The sequence below is a fragment of the Felis catus genome, chromosome D3 (genome assembly GCF_018350175.1).
Source record: "Felis catus isolate Fca126 chromosome D3, F.catus_Fca126_mat1.0, whole genome shotgun sequence".
Classification (NCBI taxonomy): Eukaryota; Metazoa; Chordata; class Mammalia; order Carnivora; family Felidae; genus Felis; species Felis catus.
The window spans coordinates 32,025,227-32,043,096 of NC_058379.1; the positions used below are offsets into that span (position 1 = coordinate 32,025,227).

General features: G+C 41.7%; 1 protein-coding gene across 3 annotated transcripts in view; it reads left to right on the forward strand.

Moving 5' to 3' along the window:
* The first annotated feature begins 8,397 nt into the window (after positions 1-8,397).
* The window catches only part of PTPN2 (protein tyrosine phosphatase non-receptor type 2), an 85,691-nt gene continuing 76,218 nt past the window's right edge, over positions 8,398-17,870 (forward strand). The window contains exon 1 of one of the 3 annotated variants that reach the window (XM_019814962.3): positions 8,398-8,620. In XM_019814962.3, coding sequence (XP_019670521.1) covers positions 8,552-8,620 — 69 coding nt within the window. In that variant the 5' untranslated portion in view covers positions 8,398-8,551. The remainder of the gene's footprint in view (positions 8,621-17,870) is intronic. The other 2 variants (XM_019814960.3, XM_011287948.3) reach the window with 2 other exon arrangements.

The following is a 17,870-nucleotide window of genomic DNA, read 5'->3' on the forward strand; positions in this document are numbered from 1 at the left end:
GATAACTTAAGATGATGGCTAGCTGTTTAACGTCACATGAAATTTTCATGACTAATCTAAACATAGTTGTTAAGAAAAAGTGAATTAAATAAGATGTAAGTAAGATAAAAATTTATGAATGAACTTGTCATAATATTTATGTTTTAAGGTATGTTTACTTAAATACTTACCTCAAATCATTTTGGTAACTTAAAACCTTAGAGTTTTGCTAAGCTGAATTAGATGATGGATAATCATTAAATATCTAGATAATTTACAAATAAGAAAAAATATTGAACATTTATTACTAGCTCTTCTGCCTATGGAAGCCTTCCATTTTGTTCAGCTCCACAGAACTCCTTTCCATTTGCTACATGGGATTCTGCTTGATTCATGAATTTTGCCAATTACATATTCAAATTTACTCAGTTGAATTTTGTGGGTTTTAGAATTTTTTTATGTTTATTTATTCTGAGAGAGAGCGATTGAGAGCAAGTGGGGGAGAGGCAGAGAGAGAGAAAGAGAGAGAGAATCCCAAGCAGGCTCCCTGATGTCACAGAGCCCAACACGGGGCTCGAACCCACAAACTGCGAGATTATGACCCGAGCCGAAACCAAGAGTTGGATGCTCAACCCACTGAGCCACCGAGGCACCCCATGTGGGTTTTTTTTTTTAAGTTTATTTATTTTTGAGAGAGACAGAGAGACAGAGAGAGAACAAGGGGGGAGGGGCAGAGAGAGAGGGGGCAGAAGATCTGAAGCTGGATCAGCGATGACAGCAGAGAGCCCTAAGATCATAACCTGAGCTGAAGTTGAATGCTTAATGGACTGAGCCACCCAGGTGCCCCTGTGGGGTTAAAAAAATTTTTTTATTTATTTTTGAGAGAGAGAGAGAGACAGAGAGAGAGAGAATGAATGGGAGAGGGGCAGGGAGAGACAGAGAGAGAGAGAGAGAGAGAGAGAGAGAGAATCCCAAGCAGGTTCTGCACTGCCAGTGCAGAGCCCAACTCAGGACTCAATCCCACAGACCCTGAGTTCGCAACCTGAGCCAAAATCAAGAGTTAGATGCCTGACTGATACACCCAGGTGCCCTGAATTTTGTGGGTTTTTAAAAACACCATTAAAGAAAAAGATATTTGGATCTGTTGGTAAATAGGTGTCACATTGAAAGATCATACTGTGAAGAAGCCTATGCTTCTAGAAATTATGAAATGGATTAATAAATTTGCCAATGTAAAGAGTGCTGGTATGACACACTTCACAATTGCTTACTTTTTAGTTTTTACTAGGAATTAAGGTTTCTAAAGGCTAAGAATTCTAATTAATATATGGGACTAATGATGTGGAAAATGTTGGGGTTTGGAGCCAACAGCCAAGAAAGAATTCTTGAGATGTCATTAGTGCAAAAAGGTGGTTTTATTAAAGCACAGGGACAGAACCCATGGGCAGAAAGAGCTGCACTGGGCTTGTGAAGGGTGACTGATTATATACTTTCAAATTGGGAGGGGGTTAGGGACAGCATAAGTCTCTAAGGAATTTTGGCAGCAAAATTTTGCAGGATCCTAAGGGGCTAGCTGTTGTTAGGAAAAGGTCACTTATAACTGTCTAGTAAAACCTCAGGCATGAGACCCTTCAGATGCCTATCAGTGGGCCATATCCTTGGAGGATGATTGCTAACATATATTTGGGGGGTAGAGATAAAGGAAGTTTTCAAAGGAATTTTTATATGTTAAAGTAGACTTACAGGATCTTGGGGTAAGGGGTTGGGCTAAGATTGCCTTTTGCCCTTAGCAAAGTGTCGTCATGGAGGCAGCTGAGATCCTAGAGGAATGTCATTCTTCTTGTTTCAAGGACTTGTCAATGGGTTGTAAGTTGTAAGGAAATTTAATTTTTTCTTTTGCCTTTGTTTCCCATATTAATTAATGATGCTGGAAATAAGGGAAACATCTTAGTGTGCAAGGAAAATCAAGTGTGTGTTGTAAAAGATTTGTAGAAAAGGAATCTTTGGAAAGGATTTTTTTGTTTTGTTTTGCATAGTCAGGACTGTCTAGGATTGAATAAATTTAATTAAGTGAACAAGTTTTAATATCAAAATAAGCTGGTGCACAATTAAAATTTGGTTTTCTCTCTGTTAAAAGGACTAACGTTTCTTGTACTATTGGTTTGCTTTTTTTTTTTAAGTTTATTTATTTGGGGAGAGAGAGGGAGCAGAAAATGGGCAGAGGGAGAAGGAGAGGAATCCCAAGCAGGCTCTGCACTGTCAGTGCAGAGCCCAACTTGGGGCTTTATCTCATGAACTGTGAGATCAAGACCTGAGCTAAAATCAAGAGTCAGATGCCTGACTGACTGAGCCACTTAGGTGCCCCTGCTCTTGATAATAAAAGATTGTGAAAGGATTTCCTTTGCTCTTAAAAAAAAAACAAAAAAAACACACTTTTATTTTGAGAAAGAGTGAGTGTGTGAGCAGGAGAGGGACAGAGAGAGAGAGGGAGAGAGAGAGAATCCCAAGCAGGATCCATGCTGTCAGCACAGAGCTAACACAGGGCTTGGTCTCTCCAACCATGAGATCATGACCTGAACTGAAATCAAGAGTTGGCTGCCTAACCGACTGAGCCACCTGGGTGCAACAGGATTTTCTTTGCTCTTAAAGTAATCTACCTAGAGAACAAAATTTCTGTGTTTTGTCAAAATAATGTCCTTTGCTTTGTCTCAATTAGGTCTCTGATTACTTAAGAAAACTCAATCTTCTCCATATTATAAGAGCTAGGTTTTGCTAACAACTATGTAATCTTCTGTATTTGCCTTTAAAATGTTTATTGTCACTTTGGTTAAATAGATAAGTATTATTTCATATTGGCCTATGATCCTATTTAATCAAATGTTCAAACCTTTTGATATTTTTGACAAATTTCCCATAATACAAATTCTAAACAAAGGCTTTTTCAGTCACCTGGGTGGCTCATTCGGTTAAGCGTCCCACTTCTGCTCAGGTCATGATCTCACAGTCCATGAGTTCAAGCCCTGCATCAGGCGGTGTGCTGACAGCTCAGACCTTGGAGCCTGCTTTGGATTCTGTGTCTCCCTCTCTCCCTGTCCCTTCCCCACTCACGCTCTGTCTCTGTCTCTCAAAAATACATAAACAAAAAACATTTTTTAAAAAATGGCTTTTTGACTTAGAACTAACTTTGAGATATAAGATATTCCAGAGGATCCCTGGAACATCTCAAAGGATTTATCTCTTTTTATAAAAGAGAGATATTAAACTAATTAAACTTATGTGGTATGTTAAATTACATGGGAAGCATTGTCAAATAAATGATGATAAACTTTCTTAAGTTATATTGTATGGGCAAATAGCATTAATACAAGAGTTCTAGATATTGTATAAAATTCTTAAAATTCTATTATGTCCTAGTATAGTCATAGTTCTAGTTACTCTCTTAAGATGTATGTCATAAAAACAACCCAATTCCCTTGTCAATTACATTATAATGAACTTTCATCATATCTTTAACCATGGCATTTTTAAGTTTTTTGCTATTTATAGACAGTTATTGTTTTACTCTGATGCTTTTGCAAATGTGTTTCATCTTCAAAGAGATTCGTGGAAAGGATTTTGACTAACACAGGTTTCTGGTAATTTTAAGGTCATAAAACTGAACTGGGTAAGAATTTCCAGAACTAATGGCAAAGAAAACAACCTGGATTCAAATAAAACAATTATTAATTACATGGGACTACATGATCTAAGGAGGATAATTATAATTATTTATGAGTTTTTGTTTAAAATATTGCTAATTCTTGGGGTGCCTGTCTGGCTCAGTCAGAAGAACATGCGATTCTTGATCTCAGGGTCTTGAGTTTGAACCCCATGTTGAATGTAGAGATTTCTTAAAAATAAACAAACAGACAAACTTTAAGGAAAAAAAAAAGGAAATATTGCTGTTTTTAAAAATTTTTATTTTTCAGATATAAGAAATCTTTCCTGTCAAGCTAACTATGACTTACAGAAATTTGGTAAGTTGGGTGGCTCAGTAGATTAAGCATCAGACTCTTGACTTTTGCTCAGGTCATGATCTCACAATTTGTGAGTTCGAGTCCCGCATCAGACTCTGCACTGGAAGTGTGAAGCCTTCTGGGATTCTTTCTCTCCCCCTCTCTCTCTGCCCTCCCCTGCTCACTTTCTCTAAGTAAATAAATAAACAAACAAAAAAAGAAATTTGGTAAATTATCTCCTTGTAAGTAGAGCTGAAAATTTTCTATTTTTTCTCCCTACCGGATCCCTCCAGAATTCAAAAACTCTTAATGAGTATTCTTATTTTCATGCAATATAGTTATTGACATAAGTTCAATAAGAATCTATTCTCCTTGTAACAGGACACAATTGGAAACAATGGTTAAAATACCAAGGCTTTAACTAAATATTGTATTTGAGAGAGATATAAATAGACTTAGATGCAACCAGATAGCTTTAAGGAGCTAACGTTGACCTTATGGAGCCAATAAAGCCTATTGTAAAAATTGGCCTGGTACCAGCTTACAGGGTTCCCAGAAGCCTTACTAGGTAAGGAAAGTCACTTCAGGGCAAGCACAGGAACTTCAGGATATTTTGGGGACCTTGACAAGAGGAGAATTCGTCTAAATCTCTAGGTATTGCAGGCAAAGTCTTATGGCAAGTCCTTGGTGTGGCTTCTTAGCCTCAAGAGGCTTTTAAAAATTCAATCGTAGATTCTTTACAAAAAGGTCCAGCCAAGTAGATTTAAAAGAGCCTAGTGGTCAATTACTATCCTTGATGTACTTATGTAAATAATCAGGCCAACTTTATTGAAACTAGATTTGTTTTGCAGATGAATTAGTCTTGCTGTGATTATCTTTGATCAAAATGAGAGCAATTGTACAGGGAAAAACTATGTTTCAGTAATATACTTTTGTGGATATAAATTCTAGTGCTGTTAATTGTCTTTGAGATTTTGTTTTCTACCTATAAACTGGACTAGACTGAATTCTTCTAATTTACTCCAAAATTCATCTATAACTCTTCAAACTGACATTTCCAATTTTCTCTCACTCTTCTGACTTGGAATCATTGAGAATTAAAACTGTCCTACTCCTGAACCCATGCAAGCCAAAGCTAGACAACTTGATATAAACCTCAGATAAATCACCACAACCATTAATGTACAGATAATCTTCATGCCCACCGCTGTGCACGCCATTCAGAAAGACCACCAGAGACATTCAAACTGCAAATCAGAAAAATCTATCAGATTGTTACTGCCTGCCCTCACTCCATCCAAAGATGCTTCAAGCTGGACATCTAGAAGTCTTGTCTGGCTGCCTTCAGAACTCAGAAGCTGGGATTATAATCTGCTCCAATTATGAACCTTTGTTCCCCCCCGCCAAATGGCTCTTATTAAATACGTGATTGCTTGTACCATAGACCTAATATTTGGAGCCCACCTCAATCACTGTCTTTCGAAATGATACCCAACTAAGGTTTTGTTATTGTTGTTGTTGTTTGTTTATCTTTTTTGAGAGAGAGAGAGAGAGAGAGAGAGAGAGAGAGAGCATGAGCAGGGGAGGGGCAGAGAGAGACAGAGACACAGAATCCAAAGCAGACTCCAGGCTCTGAGCTGTGAGCACAGAGCCCGATACAAGGCTTGAACTCATGAACTGTGAGATCATGACCTGAGCCGAAGTTGAGGCTTAACTGACTAAGCCACCCAGGCACCCCTGAAATGAGACACAACTGTTTAACTGAACTGGCCTATTCTCAAGACTAAGAGCCTGGTTCACTGAGCTGGAGTAATCAACCAGCTTAACTTCTGGACTGTGAAACTTCTTGGGGAAGTTTCAAAGGTACGAGTGAAGGGGTTCAGAACAAGTCTCCCCAAGGGCACCTGGGTGGCTCAGTCAGTTACGTGTCCAACTCTTGATTTTGGCTTCAGTCATGATCTCGTGGCTCATGAATTCAAGCCCTGAGTCAGGCTCTGTGCTGACAGTACAGAGCCTGCTTAGGATTTTCTCTCTCTGCCCCTCCCCTGCTTGTGCTTTCTCTCTCAAAATAAATAAATAAACTTAAAAACAAAAAAGGACAAGTTTCCCCAAAATGTGCCACTTTGGCATGTGGACTATTTTTAGCTGAAGGCACTTAAAACCCAGCAGACTCAAGAAAAATTTTTACCTCTCCTTAAACTACCTGAAAGAATTTAGATAGGGGGCTTGGCTCAGAAAGAGAAGTTTACCAAGCGATAACTTTTTTCCTATACGGCAGGATAAACATCTAATTACCAAATATCTTCTCTGCTTTTCTCCTCCTCTCTGAACCCCTTGACCTCTATCCCATTCCTTAGCTTAAGATGGCATATAAGCCTCAATTGCCAGGTTTGTCCTTGAGTTTCATGGCCTTATGGGGCTCCCATATGCAGGTAACCAACTTGTTATTCTCTTGTTAATCTGTTTTATATTGATTATTAGAACCAGCCAAAGAAACTGGAAGGGTAGAAGGAAAACTTTTTCCCTCTCAACAATCTTGGGAGATACCATGTCTTTAACATAAATAATCGGTTTCAGTGACAGAACCTTAGAAACCAGGACTATTAGATTGTGGGATATTTCTGGAGGGACATTTCATGTATTTATTTGTAAATTACACTATGTAAGGAGAAAGGCTGGCTGTCTGCTTAATTTTCTGTTACTAGATTTCTTCTACTTCCCACAGCGTATTGTCTTTACTGATAAAAATTTTCACTATGTATATAAGGACTCTTTTTTTTTGCCCCATATTTTAATCCTTTCAGGCAGCTCTGTCTCATAGAACTTTGATGATATTTGTGCTCTGTGATACATTAGCTACTAGGTACATATGGCTATTGAGCATTTGAAATGTGGCTAGTGCAACTGAGGAACTGAATTCTTAACTTCTGTGAAAGAAAAAAAAGTTATTCATGAGATTTGTTGAAAATGGTGAGGTAGGAAGACTTTATTCAAAGTGAGGGGGACTATTGCAATAGGTATAGGACTACTGCAATGGGTTATGCAGTGGTGGAGAGATTGAAATCAACTTTGAATGGGACAGCATCCAATCAAGTAGATAAACTGAGGAGCTGTACAAATGGAAAAACTTTTAGAGGCAGAGGGGGCAGGAACAAATTACTTATACTAAGCAGAAAAGGAGATTGCTTACTGCAAAGTTACTTTCCTTCAGAGGATGGCAGCGGTCTATTAGGCAGATTACCTAACTAGTGCTGATCAGGTGACTCCTAATTGACTCATTTAAGATCCCATTCGTGGGAAAGCTAAAACAGTAATTAAGGGTAGGTTTGGTGACAGGGGGCTTAAGAAGCAACTCCATTTTAGGACCGTTGTCTTGTTTTTAACACAGAAAACAATCTACATTCTGACTAACCTAATAGGATTCTTGCTGAAGGCAGGCCAGGGTGATCAGACATCACCTGGGGGATAGTGGAAGATGAGGAACCTGATTAAATGTCCAGGGTGAACAGATATTGACAATGGGGGATTCTGGATAAATTGGCTTAGTAAGATTCTTGCTAAAATTAGACAATGCAGAGAAACACAAAGTCCAAAAGTCAAGGCCTAGTTGAAAAAGTACTCAGAGGAACCTGTATAGAATTTGGTCAAGGTGTGAGTCTTTGTCATTTCATTTAATTTTAATTAAAATTTAAACTTCAATATTAGACAGCATAGCTAAAATTTTTCTAACCCTTCACATTTTTTATGATGATGTAACAAGATACTATAAGCATTTAGAATTTACCAACAATGAATTACCTTAACCTGAAAAGAGATGATTTCCATAACCAGCATGTTTGGGCTGTAATAGATGACTTGTCCTTTTTATAGGTAACATTAATTTTTAATCGTGTCACGTTTACTTAACCACCTGTATTCTTCCTAACTCCGGGAGAGGCTGCCTCTCCTTTTGCTATAGTGGCTTATTTGGCACAAACCCCTCAGGTATACAAGAGCTGGCATCAGGACTGGTTTATACTCTCTTGTGAGAGCTGAGAAATTTGTTTCAAAATTGGACACAGGCTGCTAAACTGACCTAGATGACGTTTAAAATAAAATGACAATCTCGCATTAAAAATTAGGAGTAAAGAGAAAAAGAGAAATGGGACAGCAATAAGTAAGGAGGTCTTCCCAAGGGATTTTGTTGGTCCGCTCCATTCCTGGGAAATTCGCGGTACTGCTTCACCTCCCCTGGGCCAGTGAGCACAAGTCCTGAGAGCGGGTCACCTTCCGCCCAACTTCCCGACAACAGCCTCAGGGTGGTCCCCTTGGCCCCGCCCCCTCCACCTGGGCGCCCTATGGGCCACGCCTCCCCAGGGCGCCCCGCCCCGCCGCCGTCCGATTCCGGGAGGCGCGAGTCGGCGCGCTGACGTCCGACGCTCCAGGTACTTTCCCCGCGGCCGGCCGGGCCAGGCGTGGGGGCGGGGCGGGGTGCGGAGCGCGCATGCGCCGCAGCGCCAGCGTTCTCCCCGGATCGTGCGGGGCCTGAGCCTCTCCGCCGGCGCAGGCTCCGCTCGCGCCAGCTTGCTCCCGCCGCCATGTCTGCCACCGTCGAGCGGGAGTTTGAGGAGTTGGATGCTGAGAATCGCTGGCAGCAGCTGTACTTGGTGAGTCACGGGCTCGCGCAGCAGCCGCAGTCCTCCGCCGAGGACCCAGGCTCGCGCTCGCCGGCTCCCTCCCGCCTCCCCCGCCTTCTGCTCCGGGCGGAAGTGGCGGAGCGCGGGCCGCGTCAGGGGCGCGCGTGCGCCGACCGAGTCTCTGATCCCTTTGGAAAAAAATGACTTTAGATGGGGGGGGGGGGGGGGGTTCTTCGTGAGCGCAAGCGCAAAGTCGGTTCTCGAAGGCGGCTCCACAGCGGCACCTGGTGGCGGGCTAGGACGGGGGAGGGGAGACCCCAGGAGGCTGGGGAGTACCGGTGAGACCCGTGGGCGATCCGAGAAGCTGCTGGGGGCCGTGAGGAGCCTGGCGAGGTTTGGGCAGGGGGCGCGGGCGGGCGGCGGGGAGCCGGCGGCAGCCTCGCGGTCGCTCGCACGCTTCGGTGCCAGGCTCTGCCCATGGACACCTTTTTCGCTGGCCAGGTGTTCTGTGGCCGCGCGGGCGGAGGCGGACCGCGGCACCCATTTCCGAAGGCGCGGCCGGCTCTTGCCCCGGTTGTTGTGGGTGACTCCGGGGCCTCTCGAAATGGTAGTGCCTAACCGTAGTGGTGGCGGAAGCTCCCGGCGAATCAGCAGTCATCGTGTTTTCAGAGAGCGCAGTGTCTTCAGCGCGGGGGTCGTCCTCCACAAACAGCTTCCAGACACGAGAATAGGGTTTGGTTGTGTTAGTTAAAAGAAAGAATAAGGATGTTCTCTTTTAAATTTTATTTACTGAGGAATAGTTAACGTACAGTAAAATACACAGATTTTATACATGGAATTAAGCGAGTTTTCTAAATGTATATACCTGTGCAAGCCCCAAGTCAAAATAAAGAGCTTTTCCATTACCTCGAAGGTGCTGTCATGCCCTTCTTCCATCTCAGAGACCACTGTTCTGATTTCTTACCACCATACAGTAATCTTGCTTGTTGTTAAACTCGTCTGAGTGGAATCATGTAGTTGAATTCTTTTGTGACTAGATCAACTTGAGAACCCTTTAATTCAAATAGGATTTTATGCCTTTTGAAATGATTTAGTTGCTTGTTCTGTACTGTTTAATTATTAGCATATTATTCCCAAGATTGAATTGAGTGGTTGATGAGTTAAATGCTGCTGCTCCTGCTGCTCGGTTCACTCTTTACATTAAAAAAAAAAAAAAAAGTTTTCCTGTAAATTTGGATGATTCTGGGTTTTTCCCCATTTCATTTAGTTAAATGACAGTAAAAAGTGGTTCCTTGGTCATTATGATTAGAATGTAACATTTTCTTCTTGAACACATTATCAGGAAGTGTAATAAATACCCTGATTCACAGGAGTACAGAGTATGTTAGAATAGAGTACTAACTTTTAAGAATGTTGGTAAGGGCTTTACCATTTATAGAACATTTTAAATGCAAATTCTAGTAGGAATCTTTATGTGAGAGCCTGCCAGCTGTCTCTTCTCCAGTTACATTTGTTTAAATAGAAGCTTCTGTTTCCAAGTTGCTAGCAGTATATCAAAATACAGCTTTGAGAAGAGAAAGGTGAATGCTGCAGCTTAATTCAGCTTAACATTTTGGTTAGACAGTTTGATTTGGGGGGGGATGGGGGTATCATTAATATCTTTGAAAATTTAATGAAAACTGTAATCCCTCTCACCAGAAAAATGTACTTTCTTACATCCACTGAAAATTTCACATTTAGTTTCAAGGAGTTCAGGAAACCCTTCCATGGACTCATGCCAAGGAATCCTTCAGTGGGTTGTTCATTGCTCTTATTATTTTTTCCTAATGGAAGAAGAAGAGCACTCGTTTGGTCAGTAGAAATCATGCAATAAATATGCCCTCTCTCTCTGACCCTCCCCCTGTTCATGCTGTGTCTGTCTCTGTCTCAAAAATAAATAAACATTAAAAAAATAAAAAAAAAAGGGGGGGGGCGCCTGGGTGGCTCAGTCGGTTAAGCTTCTGACTCTGGCTCAGGTCGTGATCTCGCAGTCAGTGGGTTCAAACCCCGCGTCGGGCTCCTAGGCTGACAGCTCGGAGCCTGGAGCCTGCTTCGGATTCTGTGTCTCCCTCTCTCTCTGACCCTCCCCCTGTTCATGCTCTGTCTGTCTCTGTCTCCAAAATAAATAAATATTTTAAAAAATTTAAAAAAAAGAAAGAAATCATGCAATATACATGCTATTACAGTAAACGTAGGTCACAAACCAAGAAAGTTAGTAATGGAAAGCAAGTATAGGAAGAGATTTTCCTTTGACTCTAGAATATCCATTCAGCCACACTACAAATGTATTGAGCATCAGTGGTGTGCCAGTCCCTAGCTTTGGGCCTTGGAGATTCAACAGAGAATGCAACAGAGTTCCTTCTCTTGAGGAGTTCACATTCTAGGACTTGTTCTTTTGAGGGCCTCATTGCAATTCCCCATTTTCACTCATTTACTTGTAACACATCTATTATGTGTCAGCATTAGACTGAGTCCCAGCCCAAGGATCCACCCTGCCATAGAGTAGTAAATAGGTAAGAAGATGAAAACATAAAGTAAGAAATGCAAAAGCTAGTGTTAAGCACAGGGTGCTGCCTAGTCACCCAGAAGGGTGCACCTGGGAATTCTGGTAATGCTTCCTGGAGAAGGGATGACCTTACCAAAGTCTTGAAGGACAAGTTGGCCAGGTGTAGAGAATAAAGGAGGGGAAAAGAATTAGTACCCCAGAGAAGGAAGGAATGTGTACAAAGGCACAGATCATAAAATCCCATGAGGACTACCAACAAATTAGTAAGATCATTCTACTAGTGTGATGGATGGGGCTAACTGTAGGCAAGTAGCACAGAGAAGTAGTGTCTTGAAATAATCCTGAGGAGAAATGTTGACCTCCTGAACTAAGGCAGTGGCAGGAGGAATGAAGGAAGGGGGGATACACATTTGAAGTGGGAGGGGGATAGATGTATTTGGTCTTGAAATTGTTCAATTCAGTTTGAGATACCTGTGAGACATCAAAATGGAAGGAAATAGTTTAATATATCAATTTGGAGTTCAGGAGAGGCCTGAGCTATAAATAGCATTTTGGAAATCATGAGCACATAGGTGGTCTTTGAGGTCCTAGATGTGGATGAGATCCTCCAGGGAAAATAGGGAGAGTTTGGAAATGCTGAAGGCCAACAACAGAAATCTTGACCACCAAAACAATTAAGGGCATAGGTAAAGAAAGAGGAGCTTGCTAAAAAGAGTGGAGAGGAATAGCCATGGAAGTGGGGAGACAACCAATGGTGGGTGTGGAGGGAGTTGATGGTCAGGAGGGCCACATGCAGCAGATGGCACAAAGTCAAAACTGAAAGGGCCTTTTGACTTAAGGACTGGATGATCAATAGATACCTTTTTTTTTTTTAATTAAAAAGTTTTTTTTTTTAACGTTCATTTTTTTTTTTTAATTTTTTTTTTCAACGTTTATTTATTTTTGGGACAGAGAGAGACAAAGCATGAACGGGGGAGGGGCAGAGAGAGAGGGAGACACAGAATCGGAAACAGGCTCCAGGCTCTGAGCCATCAGCCCAGAGCCCGACGCGGGGCTTGAACTCACGGACCGCGAGATCGTGACCTGGCTGAAGTCGGACGCTCAACCGACTGCGCCACCCAGGCGCCCCTTTAATGTTCATTTTTGAGAGAGAGACAGAGTGTGAGCAAGGGGATGGACAGAGAGAGAGGGAGACACAGAATCTGAAGCAGGCTCCAGTCTCTGAGCTGTCAGCACAGAGCCCGGCCCGAGGCTTGAACCCATGAACCGTGAGATCATGATCTGAGCCAAAGTGGGACACTTAACTGACTGAGCCACCCGGGAGCCCCAACATATCTTTAAAGAGAGCAATTTCATTGGAGTACAGAAGTCAGATGCTGAGCATTGAGAAGAGAAGGTGGGAAGAAGTACAACCAAGCAAGTGTAGACTGTTTTTTTAAATAAGCTCAGCTTGACCAATGGAATGGGGAAGGTAGCTAAAATGAAGCACATTTATGTCCCTTCACTACTGAAAACCTTCAGTGGTTTCCCATTGCTCATAATGTAAAATTCAGATCCTTCTGTGGCTTGCAAGACCACATGGCCTGCCTGCCCATATGACTTTCTTCCCTCTTTTCCCCTGGGTTCTGTTCCTTGAAAAGTGCATGACCATTCTCCCCTGAGGGCCTTCATAATTGTAGCTGTCTTTGCCTTAGCACAACTTCTCCCCTTTTTCCCCGCACTTTTGCTTAACTGCCTTCTACTCATCCCTGAAGTCTCACTTCCTTAGGGGGTGCCTTCCTGACCCTCCCATGCAGGATATAATCCCCTGTTACATACTTCATAGCATCACATGACTTCCCCTTTCATAGCAATGTGTTGGATGCAATGCAGCAGCAGATTATTTAGGGAACACAAATTTGCGTTAAGCAAACCACTGTTAACTTGAGTAGGGAAAAGTGTTTAAGTGGGCTCTCTGCTTTGATTATCACAAGACAGGGTGGTATTTGTGTTAGGTTTTTTGTTGTTTTTGTGTGTGTGTCGTGTTTTTTGTTTTTTGTTTCTTGTTTCGGCAGTGCTAACTGGATTAGGAAAAGAAAAGCTTTGCTGTTTTTTTTTTTTTTTTTTTTTAACTCTTTAAATGTTTATTTGTTTTGAGAGAGATGGAGAGCACAAGCAGGGGAGAGGCAGAGAGAAGGAGAGAAAGAATCCCAAGCAGGCTCTGCACCATCAGCACAGAGCCTGGTGTGGAGCTTGAACTCATGAACTGCAAGATCATGAACTGAGCCGAGATCAAGTCAGCTGCTTAACCAACCGAGCCATGCAGGTGCCCCAAGAAAAGCTTTGCTCTTGAGCAAAAAGTAGATGTAACTAGAAATTGGACTTGCTTAGTGGTATGAGAATTTTTACTTTACACCTTCTTGAAAGTCTTGCAGGAACAGTGAATTTATTATTTGAGTCTGAAACTCTTCAGCCCCTTACTTTTTTTCACCCAGTTTGAAAAGTTGGTTTTATAACACAGCTTTTGATAATAGGAGATTTTGTGTCAGAGCCAAACAGACTATGAATTTATCTTTTTCACTACCTCATCAGAGCTTCATGCAGGCAGTGCCAGTGCCTTGCACAGCATCAGGCACCTAGTGGGTACATGGTAAATATTGTTGAATAATGACTTCTTACCAGAAAAGGGTGACTTGATATGTTTACATGTTGGGGTGGGGGTGGGGGGAAGGATAAGCCTAAAGAGAGAGGTTGGAGGTTGAAAAATAGAAGGAATTACTGTTGGAGCCAGAAACCTTGGAAAGCAGGTGCTGATGGGAGTAAGAGCACACAGGTTGAAGAACTGGCCTTGAAAGGGCACAACTAGCAGTAGTGAGATTGCTAGAAAAATCTAATTTGGTCTGACTGACAAACTAATGACATTAATGTAGTGTGAGGTTAACTCTCGCTTTTTGAGAAATGTTCATGATTGCTTTTTTGCTTTTAGTCACTGCTGATTGCTGTCTGAATCAGGCTGGGGCATGAGAGGGGCAGAGAAAGAATGGAGTTTTGTGAGCTTTCAGGGAAGGGAGTACAACTGTAGGGAAATAGCAAAAAAACAAAAAATGTAAGCCATGGAATAATGTTTCTAGTAAATGGTGGCTCAGAAAGAATTTGGTTGACTAATCAGAGTTTAGGAACCATGGAACTCTTAACTGGTCATTTTTCTTTATTAGAAATTTGTAGTTCAGGATGCCTGGGTGGCTCAGTTAAGCGTCCAACTTCAGTTTAGGTCATGATCTCACGGTTGGTGAGTTCGAGGCCTGCATCTGGCTTTCAGCTGTTTAGGGCACAACCTGCTTTGGATCCTCTGTCTCCCTCTCTTTCTGCCTCTTCCCCGCTTGCGTGTGTGCACATACACTCTCCCCCCACCCTTACCCCCCCCCCCGCCCTAATAAATAAACATTAAAAAAAAGAAATTTGTAGTTCAAATATTGTCAGTAAGAGCAGGTTGTGGGGTTTTTTTGTTTGTTTTTGTTTTTAATGTATTTATTGTTTGAGAGAGCGAGAGCATGCACGCTAGCAAGTGGGGAAGGGGCGGAGAGAGGGTCAACAGAAGATCCAAAGCAGGCTCTGCGCTGACAGCGGCTAGCTCTATGCGGAGCTCAAACCCCATGAGTCACGAGATCATGACCTGAGCCTAATGCTCAGTCTACTGAGCCACCCAGGCGCCCCAAGAGCAGTTTTTTACTACTTGGGCGTCAACTACGTTTTGGAAGTAAGGTATCAAGGGAAGTCTTCTAGTATTTATAGTAGGTAGTCATAGGGTAAAAAGCAAAGCCTGCTTACTCTAAAACACTTCCCTTTGCATTGTGTGCTACACATTGCCCTGCAGTTGTTTAATCTTAGGGTTTGGGGTTTCACATCGTTGCACGTGCTCTTGCTGTATCAGATTCCTTGAATTTCCTTGAAAATAGCCTGTTTTCTCACACCTTGGAGTCTGCACATGTTGGATATGTTCTGTGCCTACCTTATCTATCTAGGAAACCTCTTTAAGACTAGACTGTGGTCTCTTTAGGCAAAGCTATATGTTCCCTCTCTGATTCCTGAACCCTCTGTGTTCTTTTATTGGAGTATAAATCACATTGTTTTAGAATTGTCTGTTAGCTCCTTAAGGAATGCTTTGTTTTTGTTTCCCCACCATTAGCCTGAGATGTTTGATGCCCAGTAGTCACTAAACAAAATAATACTGTTTCCTTTTAAAATGTCAGCACCTTGGGGCACTTGGCTGGCTCAGTCAGTGGAGCATATGACTCTTGATCTCAGGGCTGTGAGTTGGAGCCCCACATTGTGTGTAGAGATTACTTAAAAATAAAATCTTAAAAAAAAAATGTCAGCACCTTGGTTTATTCCAGCCCCCTCATTCACAGCTGAGGAGACACCCGTCCAACATGAGGTTATGATTTATGTAAGGTTACCATATCCAGTGGTGGTACAGATGGGATCCAAATCCTGTCATTTTTTTTTATTTAAAAAAATTTCTTTTTTTACATTTATTTATTTTTGATAGAAAGAGACAGAGCATAAGTGGGGGAAGGGCACAGAGAGAAGGAGACACAGAATCCAAAGCAGGCTTCAGGCTCCGAGCTGTCAGCACAGAGACCGATGCGGGGCTCGAACCCACAAACCGCGAGATCATGACCTGAGCCGAAGTCAGATGCTCAACTGACTGAGCCACCCAGGCAACCCTGAATCCTGTCCTTATAATTCTCATTTCTGTGTTACCCCAATTTGTCAGTGTGACTGCTTACATTGCTTTCTCCTTAAGATCTACTTGAGATTAATGGAACAGAGGGAGTCATTTAAATTTTTCATAGCAAGGAGGGAGTGGAATGTATTATAATAGGTGGGGTCATTTTGGGGATTGGAGGCCTTTAACACAGTATCTAGGATCCATGGATTAGACTGGAAAGTGATTTCCAAGTCCCCTGAAACTGTATGTGTGAGTGTACCTGAGTATTTCGTTTCTAGGTGATACCATAGCTTTTGTCACATTCTCACATGGATCTCTATGACAATAGGTAAGGACCACTGTTTTAAGAGAGAGCAGCCTTGGGAATGGTACCCCAATAGAGAATATATAACTGGAAGTTATAACTAAGTTTGCCTCTGATATATGTTCTGTAGTACTGATGCCTGTCTGCAATTGTGGAAATTCAGACAGTCACAGTTGTCCTCTAGCCTTTCTAGCTTGCCTCTTTTTCAGTTTTTTGATTTTAATGTTAATTTGTTTCTGAGAGACAGAGACAGAGCACAGGCAGGGGAGGGGCAGAGAGGGAGGGAGACAGAATCCACAAAGCAGGCTCCGGGCTCCAAGCTGTCAACACAGAACCCAACGTGGGGCTTGAAACCATGAACCATGAGATCATGATCTGAGCCAAAGTTAGATGCTTAACCCACCAACTGAGATACCCAGGCGCCCCTAAAAATTTTTTTTTAATGTTTATTTATTTTTGAGAGAGTGTGAGCAGAGGGGCAGAAAGAGAAGGAGACACAGAATCTGAAGCAGGCTCCAGGCTCTGAGCTGTCAGCACAGAGCCCAATGCAGGGCTTGAACTCACAAGCTGTGAGACAGATCATGAGTTGAGCCGAATGAAGTTGGATGCTTAACTGACTGAGCCACCCAGATGCCCCCTTTTCTTTCTTTCTTTCTTTCTTTCTTTCTTTCTTTCTTTCTTTCTTTCTTTCTTTCTTTCTTTCTTTCTTTCTTTCTTTCTTTCTTTTTAAGCCACTTGTATTTCCTTTCTTTTTTTGATATGTTGGAGATCTTTACACATTGAGGAAGTTAAGCTTTTGTCATATATTGCAAATACTTTTCAACCTATCAGTTACCTTTGACTTTGTTTATGGTATTTTTTCATGTAGAAAACTTACATGTTTGCAAAATCAGATTTATGAGCCTTTCTAGGTTTTTGTGCCATGACTTAGAAAGACCTTGTCTATCTAAGGTAGCCATTCAATTAAATTTTTTTTGTGTGGAAAATACATAATAAAATGTTCCATTTTAGCCATTTTTAAGTGTACAATTCAATGTCATCGATTCCATTTATATTGTTGTGCAACCATCACCGCTGTTTCCAAAACCCTTTCAGCACCCCAAATAGAAACTCTGTACCCATTAAGCAATAACTCCCTATTTCCCCCTCCTCCTGTTAACTTCTGCTCTACTTTCTATCTGTGAATTTGCCTGTTCTAGAGACCTCATGCAAGTGAAATCACACAATGTTTTTCCTTTGTGTCTGGCATTTCACTTAGCATAATATTGTCAAGGTGGAACTATGCTGTAGCCTGTTATCAACTTCATCCCTTTTTATGGCTGACTAATATTTTTTTGTATGTATATACCACATTTTGTTTCTCCATTCATCTGTTAATGGACATTTAGGGTGTTTCCACCTTTTGACTATGAATAATGCTGCTGTGAACATGGCTGTGCAGATATCCATTGGAGTCCTTATTTTTAATTGTTTTGGATTTGGACCTAGAAGTGGAGTTGCTGGATAATATGGTAATTCTGTGCTTAGCTTTTTGAGTAAAGGTGAACTGTTTTCCTTAGTGGCTGCAACATTTTACATTCCCTCTAGCAGTGTTTGAGGATTCTGATTTCTTCATTTCCTCACAAACACTTGTTATTTTCCATTTTTAAAATTATAGTCATGCTAGTAGGTATGAAATGGTTTAGATTGCATTTCTGTAATGACTAAGCATGTTGAGTAT